The sequence below is a fragment of the Drosophila teissieri genome, chromosome 3L, assembly GCF_016746235.2.
Source record: "Drosophila teissieri strain GT53w chromosome 3L, Prin_Dtei_1.1, whole genome shotgun sequence".
In the NCBI taxonomy this organism is placed as follows: Eukaryota; Metazoa; Arthropoda; class Insecta; order Diptera; family Drosophilidae; genus Drosophila; species Drosophila teissieri.
This window is the reverse complement of record NC_053031.1, coordinates 18,963,865-18,986,899: the sequence shown is the minus strand read 5'-3', so window position 1 is coordinate 18,986,899 and position 23,035 is coordinate 18,963,865. Positions and strand designations below refer to the sequence as shown.

The 23,035-nt window shown below is 45.5% G+C and overlaps 10 protein-coding genes across 14 annotated transcripts; 3 read left to right on the top strand and 7 right to left on the bottom strand.

Moving 5' to 3' along the window:
* Positions 1–123: 123 nt before the first annotated feature.
* On the bottom strand, positions 124–7,409 carry LOC122616734. Of its 2 annotated transcripts, none has more exons than XM_043792291.1 (4): positions 7,301–7,409; positions 3,036–4,841; positions 1,138–1,436; positions 124–1,072 (listed from the first exon to the last, which is right to left on the bottom strand). In XM_043792291.1, the coding sequence occupies exons 2-4, from the start codon at positions 4,830–4,832 to the stop codon at positions 469–471; spliced, it is 2,700 nt and encodes an 899-aa protein (XP_043648226.1). In that variant the 5' UTR covers positions 4,833–4,841; positions 7,301–7,409; the 3' UTR covers positions 124–468. The 2 variants fall into 2 exon arrangements, with proteins under 2 accessions (XP_043648226.1, XP_043648225.1); XM_043792290.1 differs by lacking the exon at positions 7,301–7,409 and adding an exon at positions 6,165–6,301.
* A 4,641-nt stretch (positions 7,410–12,050) lies between these two features.
* On the bottom strand, positions 12,051–12,429 carry LOC122618100. Its single transcript, XM_043794233.1, has 2 exons — positions 12,408–12,429; positions 12,051–12,335 (listed from the first exon to the last, which is right to left on the bottom strand). The coding sequence occupies exons 1-2, from the start codon at positions 12,420–12,422 to the stop codon at positions 12,051–12,053; spliced, it is 300 nt and encodes a 99-aa protein (XP_043650168.1). The 5' UTR covers positions 12,423–12,429.
* Positions 12,430–13,018: 589 nt separating this feature from the next.
* Positions 13,019–13,882, bottom strand: LOC122616977 (retinin). The gene is made up of 2 exons (XM_043792594.1): positions 13,749–13,882; positions 13,019–13,690 (listed from the first exon to the last, which is right to left on the bottom strand). The coding sequence occupies exons 1-2, from the start codon at positions 13,758–13,760 to the stop codon at positions 13,130–13,132; spliced, it is 573 nt and encodes a 190-aa protein (XP_043648529.1). The 5' UTR covers positions 13,761–13,882; the 3' UTR covers positions 13,019–13,129.
* An 8-nt stretch (positions 13,883–13,890) lies between these two features.
* On the bottom strand, positions 13,891–14,406 carry LOC122616978 (protein dpy-30 homolog). Its single transcript, XM_043792595.1, has one exon. The coding sequence runs from the start codon at positions 14,335–14,337 to the stop codon at positions 13,972–13,974; it is 366 nt and encodes a 121-aa protein (XP_043648530.1). The 5' UTR covers positions 14,338–14,406; the 3' UTR covers positions 13,891–13,971.
* A 306-nt stretch (positions 14,407–14,712) lies between these two features.
* LOC122616976 (trimeric intracellular cation channel type B) lies at positions 14,713–16,356 on the bottom strand. 3 transcript variants are annotated; one of them, XM_043792590.1, is made up of 3 exons: positions 15,784–16,339; positions 15,401–15,676; positions 14,713–15,342 (listed from the first exon to the last, which is right to left on the bottom strand). In XM_043792590.1, exons 1-3 carry the CDS (start codon positions 16,068–16,070, stop codon positions 15,054–15,056), a joined length of 852 nt encoding a protein of 283 aa, XP_043648525.1. In that variant the 5' UTR covers positions 16,071–16,339; the 3' UTR covers positions 14,713–15,053. The 3 variants fall into 3 exon arrangements, with proteins under 3 accessions (XP_043648525.1, XP_043648526.1, XP_043648527.1); XM_043792591.1 differs by having other exon boundaries at positions 14,717–15,342; positions 15,401–15,673; positions 15,784–16,306; XM_043792592.1 differs by lacking the exon at positions 14,713–15,342 and having other exon boundaries at positions 15,486–15,693; positions 15,784–16,356.
* A 160-nt stretch (positions 16,357–16,516) lies between these two features.
* On the bottom strand, positions 16,517–17,145 carry LOC122617951. The gene is made up of 2 exons (XM_043794019.1): positions 17,039–17,145; positions 16,517–16,951 (listed from the first exon to the last, which is right to left on the bottom strand). The coding sequence occupies exons 1-2, from the start codon at positions 17,048–17,050 to the stop codon at positions 16,517–16,519; spliced, it is 447 nt and encodes a 148-aa protein (XP_043649954.1). The 5' UTR covers positions 17,051–17,145.
* A 996-nt stretch (positions 17,146–18,141) lies between these two features.
* On the top strand, positions 18,142–18,707 carry LOC122617922. Its single transcript, XM_043793982.1, has 2 exons — positions 18,142–18,344; positions 18,427–18,707. Exons 1-2 carry the CDS (start codon positions 18,333–18,335, stop codon positions 18,697–18,699), a joined length of 285 nt encoding a protein of 94 aa, XP_043649917.1. The 5' UTR covers positions 18,142–18,332; the 3' UTR covers positions 18,700–18,707.
* A 539-nt stretch (positions 18,708–19,246) lies between these two features.
* On the top strand, positions 19,247–19,959 carry LOC122617426. 2 transcript variants are annotated; one of them, XM_043793278.1, is made up of 2 exons: positions 19,247–19,591; positions 19,780–19,959. In XM_043793278.1, the coding sequence occupies exons 1-2, from the start codon at positions 19,336–19,338 to the stop codon at positions 19,812–19,814; spliced, it is 291 nt and encodes a 96-aa protein (XP_043649213.1). In that variant the 5' UTR covers positions 19,247–19,335; the 3' UTR covers positions 19,815–19,959. The 2 variants fall into 2 exon arrangements, with proteins under 2 accessions (XP_043649213.1, XP_043649212.1); XM_043793277.1 differs by having other exon boundaries at positions 19,250–19,959.
* A 140-nt stretch (positions 19,960–20,099) lies between these two features.
* LOC122617425 (larval/pupal cuticle protein H1C) lies at positions 20,100–20,939 on the top strand. The gene is made up of 2 exons (XM_043793276.1): positions 20,100–20,266; positions 20,332–20,939. Exons 1-2 carry the CDS (start codon positions 20,255–20,257, stop codon positions 20,875–20,877), a joined length of 558 nt encoding a protein of 185 aa, XP_043649211.1. The 5' UTR covers positions 20,100–20,254; the 3' UTR covers positions 20,878–20,939.
* Positions 20,940–21,756: 817 nt separating this feature from the next.
* On the bottom strand, positions 21,757–22,337 carry LOC122617918 (A-kinase anchor protein 14). The gene is made up of 2 exons (XM_043793977.1): positions 22,280–22,337; positions 21,757–22,218 (listed from the first exon to the last, which is right to left on the bottom strand). Exons 1-2 carry the CDS (start codon positions 22,289–22,291, stop codon positions 21,757–21,759), a joined length of 474 nt encoding a protein of 157 aa, XP_043649912.1. The 5' UTR covers positions 22,292–22,337.
* Between the last annotated feature and the right edge of the window lie 698 nt (positions 22,338–23,035).

Genomic DNA, 23,035 nt, shown 5'->3' with positions numbered 1-23,035 from the left:
AATACATAATTATTTATTACCAATACATAAATAAATAAGTTATGACAAACACTATTTTACAAGACAAAATCGGAACTCGATGGTACAAGATACGCGTTACCATTAATATCAACAAGTGGTGACGCGACGGTTGTGCGTCTTCAATTGAGCAACAACTGTGGGTAGCTAATGAGTGGGTCAACAAGTGAAGTGAAGTGAAGTGAAGGGGCGACTGTGGGCGCATAATATACATAACAAAATATAACAGGTATTCAAGGAGACATCCGTAATAACTAAGAGTGACGACGCCGATAAATACGATGACGAATGCCACAATCGAAACGATTCGGTAGTTGCAAAAGTGTTGAAAGATGGCTTCGATTAGAAGTGGAAAACGAACTCATCGGAGGAGGTGTCGCTTGGAATGGATCCAGGAATATTCGCATGGTAGCCAGTCACCTCCTCCTTTTCAGCCTGATGCTCCGTTAATCATTGATAGCTCTGGGTGATTTGTTGGATCCAGGGCAGGTAGGCAGATACCTTTACGTAGACTCCAGGAACGTTCACCTGGCCGCATCCAATGCCCCAGGACACCACTCCGACCACGTGCATGGCTCCATTCCTGTCGCACACCAATGGACCACCACCATCACCCTTGCAGGCATCCTTGCCCTCCTCTCCGCCGGCGCACACGAATCCGGGATTCAGTTTGTAGCTATAACCCAAACGGGTGTTCCTCAGCTGGGCCTCGCACTGCTGGTGCGATAGGATTGGCACATCCACCTCCTTCAGGATGTTCTGGTACTTGCCGTGCTCGCCGAAGGCGTCCTTGCCCCATCCAGTCGTCCAGCAACGAGCTCCAGTGAAATCGGAATACTTGTCGGGCAGACAGGCGGGACTAATGTGGGGATTCTTGGTGAAGTCAACGGGTTGGTCCAGTTTCAGAACAGCCAGATCATTGTCCAAAGTGCCGGCATAGTACTCAGGATGGATGTGCACGGAAACCACATCGCGTTCAATGTAGGGGAAGAACTCCACATCGTGGTTGACATCCCATTCGCCCAGACGCACGCGAAGATCGAAGCCATTTTGACTGGATAGGAAAAAGCAATTGGTTAATCCTATGGTGAAAGATACCTTTAAGACTCTAGAACTTACGATTTAATGCAATGGGCAGCGGAGATGATGTGCTGGGCATCGATGAGGGTGCCACCGCAGGCGTAGATCGACTCCTTGGGGTCCTTCTTCAGAATGGCCACATGCCAGGGATACTCGCCGAACTCACTGTCTCCGTCGACGTAGACGGGATTCTTGATGCGACCGGTGATTCCAGCGGCGTTCCTCACTCCACAACGACCAAATTGCTGGGGAGGAGCCTGGGGACGCAGAGGACGACGGCAGCAGACCTCGTTGATGCGGCAGGTCTTCTCCACGGGTCGGTTTCCATAATAAGCACGCTGGAAAATATTAAGAAAGGCGATCGCAATTAGAATAATCTTGGAGGAATGGCTTACAATCTTATCTGGATTTACTACTTTTCTTATAAACTTTGAATGCCACAGATTCTTAAGGAGTATATATTATTACTCCAATTGGTATTAAGATTTGTTTGTAATAAGATGTTGTTATAAAACAATAAAAACATATGCAAAATATATAAAACATTGTTCGATAATTGGGTTCCTCATGCAAATTTTGAATTTTGTACCTAAGAACATTGATAATCTATTAACTCTATTGAATGAACTTGAATGCTTTATCCACACATGGTTACCTGCTCCTCTGGAGCTGCTCCCGCCCACACACCATCCTCAACGCTCCTGCGCCTGCGATCCCGGGGGAAAGTGATCCGGTCACTGCCAGCGGCCTCACCAGGAGCCGGAGTGGGGATATTGTAGAGGGGTCCCAGGTTCAACTGTTTTCCACGACGACCGGAATTCGATGACACGTCTGCATCACCACCGCTCACATTGGCACTTCGTTCCACATGCTGTGAGTACTCGCCAAAGCCCCCGAAATCGGGACTGGATCCGGGATATACCGAGCTGAATGAGCTCTCATAGGGAGACGATTCTTGGTGGTGGTGATATTGAACGGAAGGCGCAGAAGGGCCACTGTGATACTCGAAGATGGGAGTGCTTGGGACCATTTCCACACTAAAGTGGGGACCCGGGCCAGATCCTCCATAGAAATGCGGGTACGAGTGGTGTTCGTGGTGTCCATGGTGATCATAATCGTGATGCTCGTAGCCACTATAATGATCGTGGTGGTGGTAATGGGTGCTGTACGCTTCGGTGGGCTTCTTCTTAAAAAAGTCCCCCACTTTTTGAATGAGATTCGCATTTGGGGTGACATGCAGATTGACCAGTGGCTTCACCACCTTCTCGCCATATTCTGTTTTGGCCACTTGCACCGATACCAGAGGATTCACATTCACCAGACCGAGATTTAGACCATTAGGCCCCACCGAACCAAAGTACGGGTTTTGAGCGGGCACATGATCACCCAGGATATTCGAGGGATAACCTCCATAGCCGCCACTGGGATAGGGAAGCCCGAAGCTCACACCGTAAGTGGGCAGCACTTTGCGTTGGATTAGTTCTATGGCCTGGAGAGCGGGCAATGCCAATGGAGATCCTCCGAGCGGGGACTGTCTCTATTTGTTGATAAGGGGAAAACATAAGAACGCTAGAGGTGGAGTTCCATTTCTGGTTGCCGGATGCAGGTTGCATGTTTCGGGTTGCAGGCGTGCGATCACAAAGGTCGTGCTTGGTTAGCTGGTTTAGTTCTGGGATTAGTGACTGGTCTAATCGGAACCGATTTGCACTCTGGTATTTTAGTTGAGCTTGGAGCGTTGAACGATGGGTGCAGTTGTCAAATTGGTTTTATTTGTTGATTGACTGATTGATTTATTGTTTGGTTGGATGTGTGTGTGGGAGGGAGGAGCTTGGCTAGAACTCGATTAGAGGTCCATGTGAACCATGTGTGATTTGGCATTAGTCGGGCACTACTTAACCTAAGACTACGGTCTTCTACAGAGACTTCTATTGACTTACCCCTTGAGCATCGAGTGAGAGATCGCTAGCTTCGTCATCCTTTTGATCAGCCTGTCGACGGGTGCGCTTCTTGTCATCCTCGTCCGCCTTCTCCTCGGCCTTCTTACCCTCAGCAGGAGTGGTAGCATTGCTGGACAGAGCATCGTCACTCAGAGCCTCAATGTCCTTGCCCAGGTTGCGGGGATCAATGGGCAGAATGAGATCTTCCTTGCGGCCAATGCGGTCGGCAGCGGGGCACTGGGAGATGGGCACACACTGGCAGTCCACGATCTGCTGGCGGGAGGTGTCATAGCCACTTTGGTACTGTCCCTGACCCTGGTAGCCACCAGAAATGCCATTGTACTGGTTGGATGCTCCACCTTGTAGCTCCTTCTTGTAGTAGTCGGGGTTCTGGCTGTGGTAACTGGAGCTGGGCGATCCACTGAATCCTCCAGAGGCGCTGCTGCCAAAGTTTCCTAGTCCTGAGTTTGGTTTGTAGAGATCTCCAGTGTTTGGTTTGTACAGATCTCCAGAGCTTGGTTTGTACAGATCTCCAGTGGGTTTCTGGGAGATTCCAAAACCATTCTGCGACAGAAGCCCACCCTGAGAAGCACCATTAAAGCCAGCATTGAAGGCATTGGACTGGGAGTAACTGGATCCGGAAGAAGTCTGAACGGAGGGAGTGTATGTGGCAGAGGATTGGGCCAGGGCACTGAAGTCGGTGTTAATGGTCTGGCCAGCTCCAATAGGAATTGGCACACTGGGAACCTTGGCTCCCTCGCCACCTTCCACATGATGGTAATGATGGTGCACATGTTGCTGCAGGCTATCGAGCGGGGCTCCAACCACTACTTTGGTACTGGAGGACGTTGCCGAGGAGGAGGAAGCTGAAGACTGCTGCGAGTAGAAGCCATTGGGAGCTGAGCTGGCGCCCTGAATGCCACCCTCGGGATTCTCGTAGTTGTATGGAGGAACTCCATTCGAAGCACCATTGAAAACGGGTCCAGCACCCAGAGAAGGACCTCCGGTGTAGATGGGTCCTGGTGGTTTGCTGTCGTAGATCAGGGCTCCGGGTGGGGGCTTCGTGTAGGTGATACCGTCGGATGAGCCGTCAATGGCGGATGGTGGAGGATGCTCCAGGTAGCCACCGGGTCCAGATGGCCTGTAAGGTCCAGACATTGGTTTGTAGGGTCCCTCGTAGCCCACCTTCCTGGGAGGTCCAAAGGAGTTCACGGAGCTGGCCGGAGGTCCAAAGGAGTTCAGGGAGCTTGGTGGGGGTCCGTAGGATCCTGGAGGTCCACCCATTGGCGGGCGACCGCTGAAGTAGCTTGGTGGGGGCATGGGCTTTGCTGGACCATAGGGACCACCGCTGAAACCGGATGGTGGTGGCGGACCCTGGGCGTAGATGGTCGAGTAGAAGGGACGCTTCTCCTCCACATCGCAGCTCATCAGTCCCAACCCGCACAGTTTATCCCTGATAAGATTGCGGGCCTGCAAATCGTTTCCCTGCTGCAGAGCCTGATCGATATTACCATCAGCATAGACGGCATCGTACTCTCCCAGATTACGACCCTCACGGCGGGAGTTGATCAGCTGTTCAATGACCTCGTCGATCTGGGTGGTGCTGTTGCTCTGGATGGACTCGTGGACCAGGTAACGTCCCTGTATGTCAGATTGTTCGGCGGGTTTGGTATCAACAGATCGGCGGCTTGGCATCGCATCCTCCATGGGCGCCCACTCATTGCCCCAGTTGGATTCTTCGGCCAAGGAGGCAGTGGCCAGCAGTACAACTGCCAAAAGGCTAGCTCTAATTCTCATTGTGAAGCTCTGAAATGATTTGATAGGGAAACTTTAGGATTTCAATTCTATAATATGTACCTATATATTTAATCTTAATTTTACAATCTCAATGATTTTCATAATCTAGTGATTGATTTACGATCTTTGCCGTCTTTTATTTTGAACGGAAAACAGATAAAGAGGCTTAGTCAGGATTGGTTATGACATAAGTGCCAAGTTGACACCATTACCCCAAGTCATTGTGCCAGTTTACATTTCTCCCCCTATCCACCGGTCCCCATACCATCTCTGGCTTAACCAATCCGTAACAATACCGAATCCGAAGCCCAAACCGGTTAACATCACGAAATCTTCACCGTGACTCAGACGCCCGTATAAGACTTTTACTTTCGTTGGAGGTCGCAGACCGCCGCACTTAATTGCCTGATTTTGTACGTTACTTTTGCTCGAAATGGAAGTCGGGATGGCGAGGGGCGGCATGGCTTCAGCTCCCCGTAATTTATGAGGTAATTTTCCTACAGATTTAGCAAGCCTACGACTGCAATGCCACCGGCGACCATCGCTCAACTTGATCTCTCCCCTGACAGCCGCTTTCCGCTTCGTGTCTCTTTTAGTTTTGTAAAATTCACTTTTCTTTTCAGCCTTTTTCATGGACTTTTGCATTGCAGTTATGTCACCGGCTCAGAGCGAGGGCGGATTTTGTAAAAGATCGGCTACACTTCAATCTTAAAACTTGTATTGGTTCAAGGAGTAACTCAAGATTATATTGTTACCACTTGGAATGACGACTAGCTTGGGGTTCGGTAAGCAGTATTATATGTTTAGGTAAAAAGTTGTACTAATTCTTAGAGCAAATATTTTAAATAACTATATAAGGAGAATTAATTTTTTACATTTCCTAGGTCTTGTTTGAAATTTTTTGTGAATTTCTTCAAGTGCCTCAAAAGTATATTTTCCAGTTATGTAAATGGACTTTTGGATTTCTTTAGGCCCGCTCTTTGGACGGAAGTTGTGCGCAGCGTTGCATTGCAAATTGCCGGCAACTCTTTTGCTTGGATTTTCTTTGGCGAGAAGTGCTCGTAAGCGATGCTAAATGCCGATTGGTTGGGTTTGGGAAATTGGTTAGGTTTTTCCATTGTATTCGCAGTGAAAGTTTCGCTTGTTCGATTGGCTTAATGACGCGGAGGCTCTTGGCCAAGAGTTTTTATTATATGTGTGTCGATACATTTGCAACATCCATCATTTTATCTGCTGCAGACTCACAATTAATAGCCACTAATTTAAATTAACTTGCTTTCGGTTCACTCGAGTTCACTTTGGTCGTTTGGTAGTTTGGCTCACTTCACTCACCTTTTTTGTGTCAAGTTTATTAATCCAATTGGGTAGTTATCACTGTTGTCTGGATAATCCTTATGCAATTTACAGAGTCTGTTATCCTTTCACTTCATTCACTTTCTGCACAGATTGTGCTTTTCGTTGCTCTGCAGATCGTTCACTGATTTCGCTTTCGTCGGCCGCGCACATTTTATACAAAAGCTGCGCATGCGCGGCGTCGACGTCAAGCTCCAACGTTTCGCTGTCTCTTTCGGATTGCCTCCGTCTCCTTCTAGCTTTCATACCGCTTACGGTTGCGAATCGGTAGCCCAAAACAAAAGATACAAAAGCGGCAAAAGGCTACAATGTTTGGCAACCCGTCTTTCTCGCCGTTAGTGTTGATTTTGGTGGGCAATCATTTTTCGTCTGGGTTTTTTCTCAAATCCCCAATTCTGCCAAACTACTGGAGGTAACTAATCGAGGGTCTAGGCGGAAATATCACTTTGGTAAGTTCACTATCAGTAAGAAACCCAGAAACTATCTTCACTTCATCAAAACATCTCCTACATGACTGCCTGTGCTAACCAGCCAAATTGGTCATTGTGTTTTTTACGATTTTAACCAAATTTTGAATAACCAAATTTAGCTTCCCGGAAAGGCGTTGCTTGAGAAACCGGGATTATGCAATTCTGCAATTATGAATTGGGTCAGAGAGGAGCAACCGCTGAACAATAAAAACATCGTGAAAAAAGGGTAAAATTGGGCATTGCTTAAAACCGGATCTTTTGGCATACATTCATCTTTCTCCATTTTTTCACTTCTTATATCTGCCTCTCTTTTCGCTTGCAGTTCAGTAAAAATCGTCTGGTTTTAACCCATGGTCAATGCAAACGTCATCAGTCGGTCATTCGTTTCATTTTCGTTTTTTTTTCGATATTTTTTTGTTTTTTATTTTAACCTAGCTCACTGTGAGTAAAAAGCGCTTGGCGGAATTACCCGAAGTTCATAAAAATTAGAGACATTCCCCCCAACTTATTCACGATGATCACGCTCGCGTGCCACTACCTCAAATCCCAATCATTATCAGGTTTGCGTTGTGTATGGTCAGTGCTGCCCGCAGTGAGTCTCATTGTGATTCAGTGGATCCAGTGGCTTCCACTTGTGTTACTGACCTTGGTTCGATGAGCTGGAGTCGTTTATCTAGCCCCACTTAAGTGGCGTTTTATGTTAAACATTCCAAGAAAGTTGATAATGACCAGATCTTCGCAAATTATGCTAATCACATTGATTTGCCGTAGTTGTTATTGTCGCCGCTCTGTGTAGTTTGCCAAACACCTTTCGGCTATTTGCTCGTGATTAATTCGTGGTGTTTTTATCAATCACGGTAGCGTGTGGCGTAGTTTTTGACCATCGGGTTTTTTATGACTCATCTACTTTGGGCACTTTGGGCTTTTCGATAAATTTTTGAAGGAGGTGCGTCGAACCTATTTCCATTTCGTTTACGCTCTTCATGGGGGGGTACACCAAAGGGTTGGCAAAAGTTACTTAAATAATAGTATTATTTATAAACTGTTTTCCGAATAAATCTATAAAACTTAATTATAGAAATGTTTAGTAACTAATACGAGTAAGTGCGTGATGTTTAAGTTTCTATAATTTATCATAATCAATTAGCGCTATGTCCTAAACGCTTCATATATTATTTAAATTTGAATAGATTATATTTAAAACGTAACTTAAGCTGAAGTTACAGTAAAATCTGTAGTAAAATAAAAGTAATATTTTGGTTTCTATCCCTCGAGCTGTAACACGTTATAATTTTAAATGTATCAGATCTATTTATGTTAAATAGTGTATCTACCATTGCGACTTGCTGTTGTCCAAAATGTTTTTCTTGATAAAAATAATTTTGGTAGTTAGCTGAAACTTGGCTATTGGTAAATCCCAGCGACTGATGAACTGAACTTGAACTTGGACCTCGCCGGAGACAACTAATGCCAGGTGGACAGTTTGGAATCCGATGGGGTTACAGGTTCAGGGCCTCGATATTGGATCTGCATTTCGGATTTGGCATATATTCACTTCAATTTATGGTGCGCTCCAACTTTTTGCACATTTCTTGGGCCGTAGTATTACAACATTGCTCATGTTGATTATGGCCAACTTGTTAATTGTTTGCCCAAATGGATTTGTGTGGGAATCGTGTTTGCTCTACTTTGTTAGCTTCCTCCGACTGAATCACTCTCTCCTTCTCTTTCTGGTACTATTCCTTTCTCTCTTCCACCTTCTCACACAAGCATCGCAGTTCAAGTCCAAAAGCAAAAAGAAAATAAAGAAATATTGTCACTAGCTCAAGGCTGAAATGCCGACTCCCTGACTTAGATTTGTGTCAATTGCTCAACAAGTTGAGGTCTTCCACCCACATGCACCATTTGGCCAAAAAGCTAAAGACAATTGGGCAATCTCTTTAGACCAACTACATACATCGGATATTGAGTATGGATTTAGAGCTTACATTTTTAGGAGATGTAAAAATCAAGCAAGCACACATTTTTGTGTAAGACGATTGAAATTAAATAAGGCAGTTAGAAACTATCTTCATATACCATTGGTTTTATTTAAAGCTTCCTTTTATATATGTATTTTATTATCTTTTTATTACTTGTAGCTACTTGTATAGTAAAAAAATCGATGAAAAGTATGTAACAGGTGGAAGGAAGCATTTCCTGTCCTATTAAGTTGTATATTCCTGAACAGGATAGCTAGAGGAGTCGATATCCGTCCGTTCGTATGAACGTCAGACCTCAGAAACTATATGAGCTGTAAAGTTGAGATTAGACATACAGATACATACAGATACATAATAACACCAAAAAACCGCCACAAACTCCCACGCCCACACTTTTAAATTTTTTGATTTTTGGATATTATTTAATTTTAATTCATTAGTTTTTTTTATTGTTTCTATCGATAATCCAATCTGGTTTGCACTCCTACTAGGTGAGTAACGGGTATCTGATATTTGGGAAACTCGACTATAGCATTCTCTCTTTTTTTTATTTTGTTATGATTTTTTCTCGATTTTTCCTTTTTCCACATCTAACTATTAGATATAGAAATAATCATAATCAATTGAGTACATCAGTTTCATCGATTTTAACATATTTCTGGCTGAATATATTTGGAAAATAAACATTGCTTTTTCCAGTGCCTGCAATTGCATTTCGCCTTTTTACTGCATCTCCAATTGTGCCATGGATTTGCCCAAAAACTATTCGCCAATCCACCGATGGAAAATCCCAAGAAAACCGAAGTAAAGTTTTTGGTCTCGCATTGTTGGCCTATTCAATTCTTTATTGCCTGCTGCCGGCTTAAACAGCTTTTGGGCCTTGGGAAAACCCCAGTCAAGTTTGTGGCCAGCATCGCATGGCTGGATTTAGTGGTAGTAGGCTTGCGTAATAATGCAGTTGAGTGCGGTGCAGTGAGCCGGGCCTATGATTCACGTATTCGGAGTCGATTTGTTGTGGCTTCGATTCGGTTTGTGTGCCTGGCATGCGAATGAGTTTGCCGCTTTTGTTTTCGTCTCCGATTCGTAGTGTTATTTGCGAAATGGCTAGTAATAAAATCGATGCGTATGTTTAGGTTTATTGTTTTATTATTGTAATCATCATAGTTGGCCAAAAACGCCAAGGTCGTTCACCCACATTGTGTGATATGCATACGGATGAATGGCGTATGGTCTTAAAGGGCGGAGTGGGTGAGTCATGTCGCCAGCAGACATCTCTTGCTCCCACTTATTCCCCATAGTTATTACATAATATCCCGAATTATTTCACCCGCATCAAATGCTTTTGCTGCTGCTGCTGCCCTTTCACTGCTCTTTTACTGCCTGGCTCATTTAACGCGGCTTATTGTCTTCATCTGGGCTCAACAAAATTTACCTACGAGCTCTGAACATTTGTAAATTAATTTGAAAACCGTTGCTTGCCACACCGGAAAGTTTGGGAGGGGGTCTGTTGTTCTCCCCTGCGCAGATATTTCCGCTTTAAGTGAAACCCCCCTCTGAAAGTTACCAAATAATTGCGCTTTAAGTTGAAACTTCTCGATTACATCAAATATTTAATATGTTTTTGGGCCCAGGTTCTGGGAAAGCCAGATTTTTGCGGCTCTCCACTTATGCTAAGTGGCTTTCCTTTGATTTGAACAGACGGAATTTCATTCTCCGTCTTCTGGATTTAAGTTATTAAATTCCTTGTAGACCCCCCCGGGTTGGCTGGCCCTTTAGAGCTTAGAGTCGCCAAGATGACAGCATAACGATGCATTCAAATGGCGGTTGTAATAGACAAACAAGCCGATTACCCAGCAGTCGAGCACCCAAATCACCCACTGGGCCAATTGAGAGTGGCCATACTATGCATAGCCATGGTATGGTAGCTCCAATCAAAGCCCAGACCCAGGGAGATGCAATGAACCTCGGGCTACCCAGAGGTATGGGAATGGCGCCCAATGCTGGGGCTTTCATTGTCCGGTTTTGCGGAGCAGCCTTTTGGGCGGTCCATCTGCTTTAAATGGTGTGAGCCCAAAAGGCTGCTGTGCTGCAGACTGGGAAACAAAAGCCACGATGACGATTGTGGCGATGATGATGATGCCGATGGGAGGAGCGATGGAATCTACGCCTCTTTCGAATTGCATCACTGAGATGGCTGGATTTCCTGCAAATGACAGGTATTGAGTACTCGACAGAGACAATGCATTTGTGCATCAATCGATAAGCAAACTGTTCTGGCCACCTTGATGCTTTGACCTTAATGCAGGAGCTTATCATCCTCCGTCTTGTGTAATCCGATAATGCCGAACTATATACTTAATGCCGTCGCATTACTTACCCCTTTCGGCGGTCTGCGTCATTTTGCCCAGCAGGTTGTTTACATGGTTAATTGACATCAATAAGCCCCTTGCCGCCGATTGCATAACCGGCTTTTCACTATCGGCCAGGACATAACCTTTGGCCCTCTCTGGGGTTCATTATTTCCATTGTGACATTTGAAACTCCATTATCTCAGATTTTTTGAAGAAATGGTAGACACATCCCAGGGCTTCCAATTGTTGTCTTTTGTAAGACTTTTCACATACATACTCTGGGTGAAAGCCCTAAATTCATACATTCCTCACCTCGTCTGCTCTTCTGGGAACATTGCTAGATTTTCGGCTACTGACCCTGGGTCATTCCTATGGAAATTCAGGAGAGTACAACAGCCTCCGAGATCCTGAAATAATACCGAAACATTTGCGTACGGCACGTCAATCATCCTTGCATCAATGCACCCAAAAGTATTCCATCTGGGGGTATGTGACCTGTAAGATACTCATTCATTCGGTGTTCATACTGGAAAAATGTATTAGTGATGCATTAAGTTAATGTTTTCTTGCTTTCTTGAATTATATATAACGCTAAAATTGTTCCTCCAATAAAGAAATGTGATTTAGTAAATAGTAATTACTAATTACATTTTCTTACCTTCTTGTTCTGTATTCTTTAAAATGTCCACCTTGCCTATTTAATATTGTTTAATACATCCATATACTTATGAATCGGGATGGGTCCAGGAGCTGCTTCATTGAACGCAACACTCCCCTGAAATATCCTTGAGCACAGGATACCAAATCATTGCTTATTTCGTGCGTTTGTTTGCTCATCTGATGACGTCAGTTGAGTCACATCCTGCCACCCAGCACTCAATCAGAAGTGCAGTGTAGCGCAAAATCTAATTGGCAATCGTCTCCCCTCAATCCAGTTGATAAGGCCACACTCCCCATTTAAAATGCAAAACAAAGTGCTTTTAGGGGATTGGGGCACTTGTTTTATTGTTCAAACCCAAAGTTTGGTAGCCCAATTATTCGAATTGTATCCAATTCAGATGCCTATTTTCTGTAGAGCGTGTTGGTCCAATCGAAAAGTGGATAACTCCAGGTGGGATAGTTCAGGTAGGTGGACCTCAAGGCAGGTGTCAGCAGTGATGATATCCTTGGAACACTACGATGAACGATGGTGGAACTCTGGTGGGAAACTGCGGTGGGCACATGCTCCACCAGCTGACCCACCTTCGCAAAAGTGGGTTGATGGTGCAGGGTCATCAAGGGATGGTACATTTGCAGATCGGCATTTCCAAGTGCCAAAAGGCAAAACAAGAGAGCAAAAGATACGTTCTGTATGGACAAAATTAGTATGTTTTAGATTTAAAAGTGTTAAAATGTTTAAAAAGGTTTCTCTTCACTTACCATACTCTGTGACATCTTCTTGGTTCAGTTCACTTCACTTGACTGTTGTTCGTTGGCCATTCTATCCTCCGCTTTTATAGTCCAGCTAAGAACTCAAGATTGGAGAATGGACCAGCCATTCTAAATGAATGGTCCCAGCCCTTGAACATGAGAAGAGCATGGGCGTTAACCCAGACCCTGTGCCTGCCTAATCCTCCAGAGATCTTGATTGCACACAATTTGAGATTTCGTTGGGAACAGGGGGCGGATGTGGCATATTTATTGTGGTCGTGGGCTGGTCTCTGTGTTAACTTTATTGATTTCCTGTCGCACCAACAACGCCCAGGAATCCGAGCCAGATAAGTGAAAATGCAATGGGTTCGTAATACGCAAATGCAGGACAATAATTTTACATAAGATGGGTAAAGGGATAGATTTGCATGGGCTAGCAAGTATAGTATGGAAATTATGATGGAGAAGAGGAAGTTTTAAAAAGTCATTTAAGCCATTATTCATTATTTTAAGTTTTCTTTATTTTATGAAAGAAAAAGAACAAAATCGTTTAAATGCAAATGCGAAATATTTATTAAAGGCACACTACCGAAGAATTCTACAGAAAATGGCAGAAGAAAGAAGACGTAGAAGATAGAACATTTTGTGGGTTATTAAGTCCAGATAGGAAATTAAGAATGGAAGTATCATAGATTTGGCGAGTTCATCTTGTTGATCTTTGGCATGGATCCTCAGTTGCGGATGAGGACCACTCGGGGATCGGAGGCCACGGTCCACAGAAGTGGTGGCTGCTGGCGGATCACCTGGGTGGTGCGAACAGCGGGAGCTACTATGGGGGTGACCAATCGGCGGTGATCGTGGACCACCGTCTGGCTCTGATGCGAAACGGCAGTGGGCACGTGCTGCACCACCTCACCCACCTTGGCCACGGCTGGCTCCTGGATGGTCAATACGGTTCGAAGTCCATTACGAGCGGCCAGAATCAGAGGAAGAGGCACAGAGACGGGGATTCCGGCAGAGACAAGGCGGGCACCAATTGGATCCACGCTGCCACTGGATGCGGAGGACACCTGTTCTTCCGCCTCCTCCTGGGATGCCTCTTCCGGCTGGGCAGCGGATGAGCTGACAGATCCCGAACTGCCATCGGCTAACTCAACGGAATCCTCGCTGGCAATAGGAAGCAGCTGCGAGGACTTGACCGAACTGAGGGCCACCAGATTGGAGGGCCACTCCAAGCTGGCTGCATCCGAAGCTCCAGCGGACACTAGCACAATGGCCAAGACGGGCAGGAACTGGAATTTATTAAATATATTAAATGTATTGGTCCCTGGAAAGTAAGAAATGAATTACCAATCTAGACATGATTACAGGAGACTCCCTTCGAATCCGTAAACTGAAGAATGAATGATGCAGTTTAAGATTAGAATATCTGCTTTTATAGCCCTGAAAGCGAGACTGAATCTTTCGCTTGACTGCCCAGAGAAATGCATCATTGAGTAAGCGAAACATCGAACCAGAAACATTTAATTAGCTGACAATTTGAAATTTGATTGGGTTACACCAGAGACATATGTTAAAGAATATTCTGCGGCAATCGAATATCACACTTTTGCTTGTCCTCAAGCCAAAACTTCTGCAGATAGCCGATGGGATCGCGGGGCATTTCGCGGGCCAGTCCCAACATGCCCTCCATTAGAATGGGAACCACCTCTTGCTCCAGATATATTCGCCTGTCTGCTGGTGGCTTAAAGCTTTTCGTTCGGGGACATTCCTTGGCCTCAAGGCCATCGGACCCGGATTCCTTCTTGGGTTTAGGATCCTTCTTGGGCTTATCGGCATCTGGACAGAGGATCGATATAATGGCTGATGGGTTCTTCTTAGTCTTATTTGGGCTTGCTTTCATATTCTTGCGGGGACTAGCTTTTTTATTGGATGACATTTTGATAAGTTATCTGCTTAAACATGGAAATAAAAATTATGTACGCAAAAACAGATTACACAATGGTTACTTTATGTTAAAAAAGGATTTCAGAAACATCTGTTATATTATACCCAGATTATTTTGGTTTTTATTTATGTTTCGGTCAGTGTATTGAAGTAGCCATCCCCGTCCATTCTACGGAAACTAAACGCTCAGTTTTAAAGCTATCTTCAGAACACTTTCCCAAAAATTCTTTCTAATGCAGGTGTACATTAGTTTCTGATTATCATATAATTACTCCAAGGGTGTAGAAGCTTCGGTTTAGTTATTGATAAAATGCATTATATTATTATTACTCAAAATAATATAAAACAAAATTCATGGTTTAGTTTTCTAGTTTGTATTGAAATGCATGAATTTATACTCAGGCAAATGTATGCCACGGTACAGCTGGTTGAGCACACTGGAGCATCCACTAACCTGTGGCTGTAACCGAGCACTTCCCCCGCTGCTCCATCGCTCCTCTGTCCAGCAGTGGCCGCTTCTAAGCTGATTAGCATACGTAACCCGATCAAGCGAGACATCTGCTGCAGTGATCCAATCGCTTGGCTGGACGGGTGGACGGCGGTAACTTAAGCCGCTTAGACCTGCAACCCCCACACCCACACCACCCAATCTGGAGGGGATGTGGAGAGCAAGTGGTTTGATACGATTACGCAATGCACACGAGGGTTTCAATCGAATTCCGCAAACGCCCACGTTCGCCGGACTTTAGGCTCCGGCAGGCGTTCGAAGAACTTGCTTAAATCCCTCGAGAAGCCACCGAAGAGAGTGTATCGTATCTGGTGCTCCAATAGCCAAATGAAATGATCCGTTCGATAGCACAGCGACAGGAACTTAAAGGCGGTGGTCATCACGATTATGTGGACCATCAGCTGATGTCTGGTGAAGCCCATAATTACGGGATTTTTATAGATTTCCAACATGAAGAGGAGCGAGAGGAAAAGTGCAAGTTTTGAATTGCTGTAAACAGGAAATAATTAGGTTTCCATTTTAAAGGAAATATGTGTATGCAACAGACTTGCTCAACTTCAGGATGGCCATCTGGTTGTGTTGGCATCTATTGATTAAAAGACTCGCCACCGGTTTCAGTACCTCGGCCCCACTGCCCATTACTGTGCCCACCACTAGCATCGGAATTGGAGCATTTCCGTAAACCTGTCCCGCCAAATGGACTCCTCGATCGATCAGCTGAACCTGGCTAATAGTGGACATGGCGGTGGCCAGGATGCGGAAGGTCAAGGTGCTGGTCACGGCGTGGCCCAGGTCAAAGGGACAGTAAAAGATGCAGTACCTACTTGATTAAAAAGAAAAGAAAAGAAAAGAAAAGAAAGCCTCATATAAACGAAATCAATATGTTTCTCACGCAGCGGTAGGCTAATCTTTTTAATAGATCCCACTCACCAGATCAACGAACTTAGCAGAATATCTGCGGTATTACACAGTGGTTCCAATGGGAGACTACCCAAGAGCAGGTTGCCCAGGATATCGCCAGCGTAGTTCAGCAGCAGGTTGACAAGCCACAGGACGAAGGGCTGCCACTCCAGCAGCTTGTTTCCACCCCGTTTTAATCTGAAGGATCCTGCAGAAACCACCAGTTCTTCCCGCAGCTGCTGGGAGATCAGGGAATAGTGCAGGATGCGAAAGATCAAGTGGTTGGGGAGCTGCTTCAGGATCAGCCGAGCATTCATCCCTCGATTAGCTAGCTGCCCCACTCCTTCTCGGAGATTCCTGATGTTGATACCAAATTTTGGCTTCTCGAATCCAGATAATTTGATGACTATAGTATTTCAACTACATTTAAAATACTTATTATTGTGAAGAGAATTTGCGTAAACGAAAATATTGACAAGCGAAACTTAGGTGTCTGTACTTGTGTGGATATTTGAATGCAAATAATAATAGTAGTTGTCATGGTTAGCAAAATTTCAATAGTGCAAAACTGCTTGGGGCTGATGATTATTGCAATATCAACTTGGAATCTCCAAATTTGAACCTTGATAAAAACACTTGAGTCGGTTGAGTTGTTAAGTGTTACTGCTTGATGTTTTAGTAGTTTAATTGGAATATATGTGTTTTTATAAGCTATGATGTAAATACTTATGATTTAAAAGTTTCTAGACTTCTATATAGCACCTCAAACGGGTGACAAGTTCCGATGGGTATGGCTGTTAAGGCTGCGAGGCCCTGGGATCAGGGAGGAGTAGCTAATGTTTCGCACGGGCTTAATCCTTGGCAGCATCTGGTGCACCACAGGATGGGCGGCGTAGGTGAGGTGGGCGGGTGTCTGTCCAGAAGGGGTAGCCAGCTGGGCCACCTCATCCTCCGTTGCCGCCTGGAAGAACCTCTCGACCTGTTGTCGTTCCCCAGCTTGGTGGTGATTAACAATCCTGGCGGATGGAATGACCAGCTGATGCGGCTGCTTTGGGGACTGAAGGACTAGTGGCTCCGCTGACGATAATCTGGTGAAGCTCTGGTGGGATACGGCACTGGCCACCTGTCCGTTGCCATGCAGGATTGTCGTGGCTGCGTGACTGTGGCTCAGGCCCCAGGTGAAAAGGAGGCAAACAACCTATTGGTTTGAATGGGGAAACCAGAAAGGGGGAACCAGTGAATACTGGGAGCTGGGAGCTCGAAAAAAACTATGGAGACTACTCACTGTGATGTGCATGATGGTCACTTGAGTGGGCAACTAATTACCGTTAGACATGTGCCGCTGCCATTTATACATTTATTGCTGGACTTGGCCAAGAGGACTCCTTGACCAAGAGGTCACCATGTCTTGCCGCCAAAAGATTTATGGGCCATTTTGTGTGAAGCTAATTAATTAATCAAAAGCTACTCCAATACGACAGCCCCCCATGCGCTGCGTGCACTTAGAGCTTCCATTACGCGCCTCCGGCTAATCGGCTAACTGACTGGCTGACTCAACATAGCCGGATTGCCGGATTGCCGGCGATTGTGCGAAGCCACGACAGCAACTTTAGCTATTGAAACCTCTAGAATTGGTATTGGTGCCTAAAATACCCTGCAAATAAAAATGTCATAAAGCTTGTGCCTTCAACAGAAGGTTATAAAGGATGCCTCGGAGTGAGGCTTAGTTATATGGCATGATTAATTTCCCCTTATGTAATATAATAAAATACTACAGATTTATAATTTGTTGTCATGCAATGTCATAAAATAAATGGCATCAAGCATACATACACAAAATTATGATTCGCCAGATTTCGTAAAGTCTTAACTCGAGATGCTAAAGTGGATTTACGTTAAATTCAGAATACTTGTTTTTATCAAACTTTTAACATAAAGGGTATTCCCTAGCTGGCTACAATAGCCGCCAGAGCAAACCAACTATCGAACCACAGAAGTTGGTGGTGCGGGGGCGGGCGGCGGAGGTGCGAAGTGGAGCGGAGTGGATCAACCTTCAGCGAGTTGCGCAGACGCAGACGGCGTCGCATGTTGTGGGCTTTGTTGTTGCGGTGCTATTACTACAATATTTGCGGCGTTAGGCATTTATTTATTTATATTTGATTTTTTTCGGTTTGTTTCTTTACGTAAAGCTGCGTCCAAGTTGAGACACTCCCACAATTGCAAGATAACCGCGACTGCGCGCGTGTTTCCAACGCTTCGATCGCAGATCGCGCCGTTCTCCAGGGGCTCTGCTAGGGGGCTGTACCGATGGATCTACCCCCTTGGCATGCTCCACGCCCGCCCCTGCTTGGGCCAGCAACGGCTCCACCGTGATTTCATGGCACAGCAATTCACACAGCACTTCAGTTTGACTTTGCCACTCGCTCCGCTTTGTGTTTGTTACTTGGAAGGGGAACCTCCAGTCCTCGATACGATTCGATTCGATCCGATCCGATCCCATCCCATCCGATCCGCCCACCTCAGTTCGTCGACGGTGTTCTCAGTGATTTAAACTCTCCCATTAGGCTTGGATCGTTACCATGCGGCATCTGGTGAGTGGGATGACTATTCCCATTGGTTTAACCAACACTCTCTTTTAACACTCTGCTAAACTCGAATTTACGACCCTTCTAGGTGCTTCTGGCCGTAACTTACGTGGCTCTGGTTTTGTCCAAGCCGGCGACGGAGACGCCTCGCCTGCTCATCGATTCAGCACCCTCGGTGGTCTCCTACCAGGGTTCCTCGCAGGCCCAGACCCGCTTCGTCATCGCGCCCATGGGCCGGGCTTTGGGCTACGTGGAGCCCACCAACCTCAATCGAACCTTCCACACTAAAGCAACGCAGGAGGGCGGCGCCACCGGGTACGAGCAGCTCAATCTGAGTCCGGTCTACGTGCCGAGTAGCTAGGCAATGGAATCGCATAGTTTTAGTTAGTTAAATGTGTAAATAAAGGCAGCGTGTATAACAAAAACTCCATGTGCACGTTATTCATTGTCACTCGGAAAATCATAACAAAAAACCGAAATCATTCTTACTTTAATTGAGACTTTAATGTATATCTACACACTGTCATAGAAAAGATGGAAAATCTACATTACTACACATTAATGTATGCATACCTTTGGGGATTAAGTCATACTTTGTAATCATAAATGCCAAAAACGTATTCTTAGTAGAACAATGAACACAAGAATAATCACGGAAAGCATATCACCAACGTATATATGCTACAAGCACGCCTTCTTATCAGAATTATAGGAATTTTCTTAGATTTTTCAACAGATACTTTTTAGAACTACATAGATATGTTCCTTGAAGTCGTGCTTCAAGTGGTGCTGCTTGTTTCCCTTTTACCCATTTTTTTATTCTGATACATCCGACTTGTGATGATTTACAATTTTTGTACAGCAAAGTGATTATTATTGCTTGTATTCAAAACTAGGCTATTCGATTATATGTAGCACCAAGTAGGCTGCGTTTAACCACTTTTAAAGTAAGTCTGATAAATAAGGACGACAATACAACTGTGCCGCAACGATAATCATGTCGAATACCAGTCGCCGCGATATTTGGGTGCCCAGTCCCGCCATAATACTGCATCAGTTGCAATCCACCGAGGACGTGGCCGATGAATCCGCCCTAGAATACCACGAGAGCTGCAACCAGGCGTGGCGCGCCCAGTACAAACACCCCGTCATGGCCAGAATGGGAGTCGGTTTCGAGTTCGTGAACTCGACCTCTCGGTACATGAGCTCCCTAATAAGCACGCAGGATGACGACACAGAGAACCACGTGATCGGTAATTCATCTTCCAGCACCAATCGACTGGGGCCCACCCTCCGAATCCCCCATGTCGAAATTCAGCCTTACAGTTTCGGGTCGGATGACGAGAACCTGATTCAGCACCTGGCCTAATCCAAATACCATTTACTCCCAAAATTCCCAGTGTTTGAAAGCCTTATCCGATTTCCTCGTTTCCCTCACCAGGATACTCCTGCCTGACCTACCGCTGCCGCATCTGAGCTCCAATGAATACGGACCCGGACTGGACGCGCGATGCCCTTAATTGTGGTCTTTTATAGTTTGGAATTAAATTGCATTTCATCTTGTTTTGTTTGCTGTCATGAATCGCAAGACCTTCGCCTGGGCTCTCTGAACCTGAACTAACATTATGTTTGTGGTATTAATCTGCTGGGTTATTGTTCGGGCTTTGAAAACCTTTTTGGGCCCAACGACAATTGATTGTCGGCTGCTGAATTCCAAGTGAGGGTTCGCAGATGCTTGGTTTAGAGCCGGGTTCAAGTTCAATGTAAAACAAACAAGTTTTTGCCAATTGCTCGTTAGTTGGTTTTTGCTGAAGGACAATCTAGCTGGCGAATTTTTGGCCATATAAAGCCGTAGACTTGGTTTGAAATCAGCAACAGTCACTCGTCGACTTCAAACCTCCTCTAACCAAATTAACATGTTCCGCTTCGTGAGTATTCGAGTATGGGATTTTAGGATATATTTCAGGATCTAACTTGCTGTTCTCAAATTCAGATTGCCATCTGTGCCCTGGCCACCATTGCCGCCGCTGCTCCGGGATTTATTGAGGAGCACCCTGTGGCCATCGCCCCCGTTGTGGCCAAAGTGGGTGCCGTAGTGCACAGTGCCCCACTGGCCACCTCCCACCAGAGCTTCACCCAGTACCACAACCAGGCGGTGCTCACTCCCGTGGTAAAGCATGTGGTGCCAGCTGTTCCCGTGATCAAGACTGTGGCTCCAGTGGTTCCTGTGGTCAAGCATGTGGCTCCCATCGTTCCCGTGGTCAAGCATGTGGCTCCCATCGTTCCCGTGGTCAAGCACGTGGCTCCAGTGGTGCCCCTCATCAAGACCGTGCCCGTGGTGCACCACCAGACCTATGTGGCTCCCGCTGTGCACCATGTGGCTGCCGTGCCCGTGGTGAAGGCTCTGCCCCATGCCGTCTCCCACCAGAGCCACACCCAGGTGCACCACCAAAAGACCATCATCACCCCTGTGGTTGCTCCCCTGGTCAAGACTGTCGCCGTCGCAGCTGCTCCAGTGGCCCATGTATACCACCATTAGGAAACTTTTTGCTTGAACGGATTGTTATGATTGCTTCTTTGAATAAATTTAATTGTTGAAAATAGAAAATGTGAAATTTTGCGAATTGATCGATTTTGGCAACAGATTGATTGGTTGATCGGTTGGGATCAATCCAATTAGCATTTAAATAATATACTTCAAAGGCTTTTAGTGTGGCATTCATTAGTATTCATTGGCAATCTCGAGCCGGTAGCAGAGTGCCAAAACAAAAAACATAAAATAAAAATATAGCACACAGTAAAACCGACCAGAGGCAGCTCCAAAAATAAATTTTGCAAGGCAATTATTGTAAACAATTTTATTTCTCGGTTAATAAATAAATTTTAAGCGCACTTATGTATGAGTAAATGGCTTTTTTACTTTTTCCGATGAAATTTGCATTCATCGAACATTGCTATAACCGCTACTTGTACCAAAAGTATGTAAGAGGTAGAAAGATGCGTTTTTGACCATATAAAGTATAAATATTTTTGATCAGGATAACTAGCCAAGTCGATCTGGTCTCTCTGTAATTCCATCGTCCTGATGAACTTCGAAAAACCGGAAACTTTAAAAGCTCTTTATATGCCAACAAAATGTTGAAATTTCCCCTACTAACCGTGTAACAGGCATCTGATAGTTGAGGAAATCAACTATAGCGTTTTCTCTTCTTTTAAATTAGGCCTGAAAGTGGGAGCACTTAAGATACGGATTTTTTAAAGTAATAATAAACTACTTATAAGCATATTTGAGTAAATGTAAAAACTCGTGAATTTCATAAATATCTAAAAAAATCATAGTTAAATTGAATTTCAATGTTTTTTTTATTTTCCCGTTCAACAAATGTATCATAACCATGTGAGCTCGATTTCAATCGATTTACTTGTGGTAGGCAGAGTACACAACTGGGGCGCTGTGGACAGTGTGGACCAGAGGGGCAGCTGGGATCACGGTCTTGATGATGGGAGCAGCTGGGATGACTGTCTTGACCAGAGGAGCGGCAGGGACGACAGTGTGGACCAGAGGAGCTGCGGGCACCACAGTCTTAATGACGGGAGAGACAGGGATCACAGTCTTGACCAGAGGAGCGGCATGCACCACTGGGGCGGCATGAACCACCGGTGCAGCGTGAACCACCGGGGCAGCATGAACCACCGGGGCAGAGTAGACCACTGGCACCTTGCGCACCAGGTTCACGTTGCTCTGGTGGGTGATGGCCGAGGAGGCGCTGGTGTCCACGTAGGCGGTCTTGGCAAGAATAGCCGGCTGAACAATCGAGTGGGTCTCGGCAATCAGACCGGGGGCAGCGGCGGCCACAGCCAGGCAGGCGAAGAAGGCGACCTGTGGAGGAGGATAATGGGTTACAGGACAGCACTCAGCTTCCATCTCCTGGGCAACTCACGAATTTGAACATCTTTGGATTGGTTTTGGGGGGTTTGCTGTGATTGCTGAATCGATTGCAACTGCTGATGATGACGGGCCAAACGCGGGGCTTTTATAGTTGCCTAGTTTGGTAGTTTGCTCCAAAGCCCAATTGTTTGTCGCAAGTACTTGGCTGAACTTGAGCCGCCAACCGGTTTGGGTTTTTGAGTTAAACACTTATTCGGGTTTTCACTATTCAGCTTTCTGGCTTCTAAGCGCTTATCAAAGTCGCAGTTCGTTAACTGACCTAGGTTCCAGCTGCTTTGGCTCTGTGTGTGGGTGAATGTGAGGAAGTCGAGAAGTCGGGACAACAAGCCAGGCCAATCAAACGACAATGGGCCAAGTAATTGGCCTTAGATGCGGTCGCTTACGCAAATGAGCCTGCAGATGCTGGGCTATCCCATTGAGTGCGTGGGCTATCCTTATATTCTTGTCCTTGCACTTCACCAGGCGACACTACATCTTCCTCCTCGTTGGCCTTTAACAATCACTTGATCCGCCGCGTAATTGAGTTGCATTCTCGTCTTGGGGATTCACCCCATCTTGTCTGGTGAGTGTGTGCTTGTGGGTATGGGATGTGGCTCCCAGTGCTCGTTATGCGACCTTTTACCACATAATTAATGAGTACGCCAATGTGTGCAAATGTGTAGATACCATCGATGAGGCATTTGATAAGAGTTGCTCACATAACATCGGTAACATTGACAGCAGGAGATAATCAAAGGTTGGGACCAGG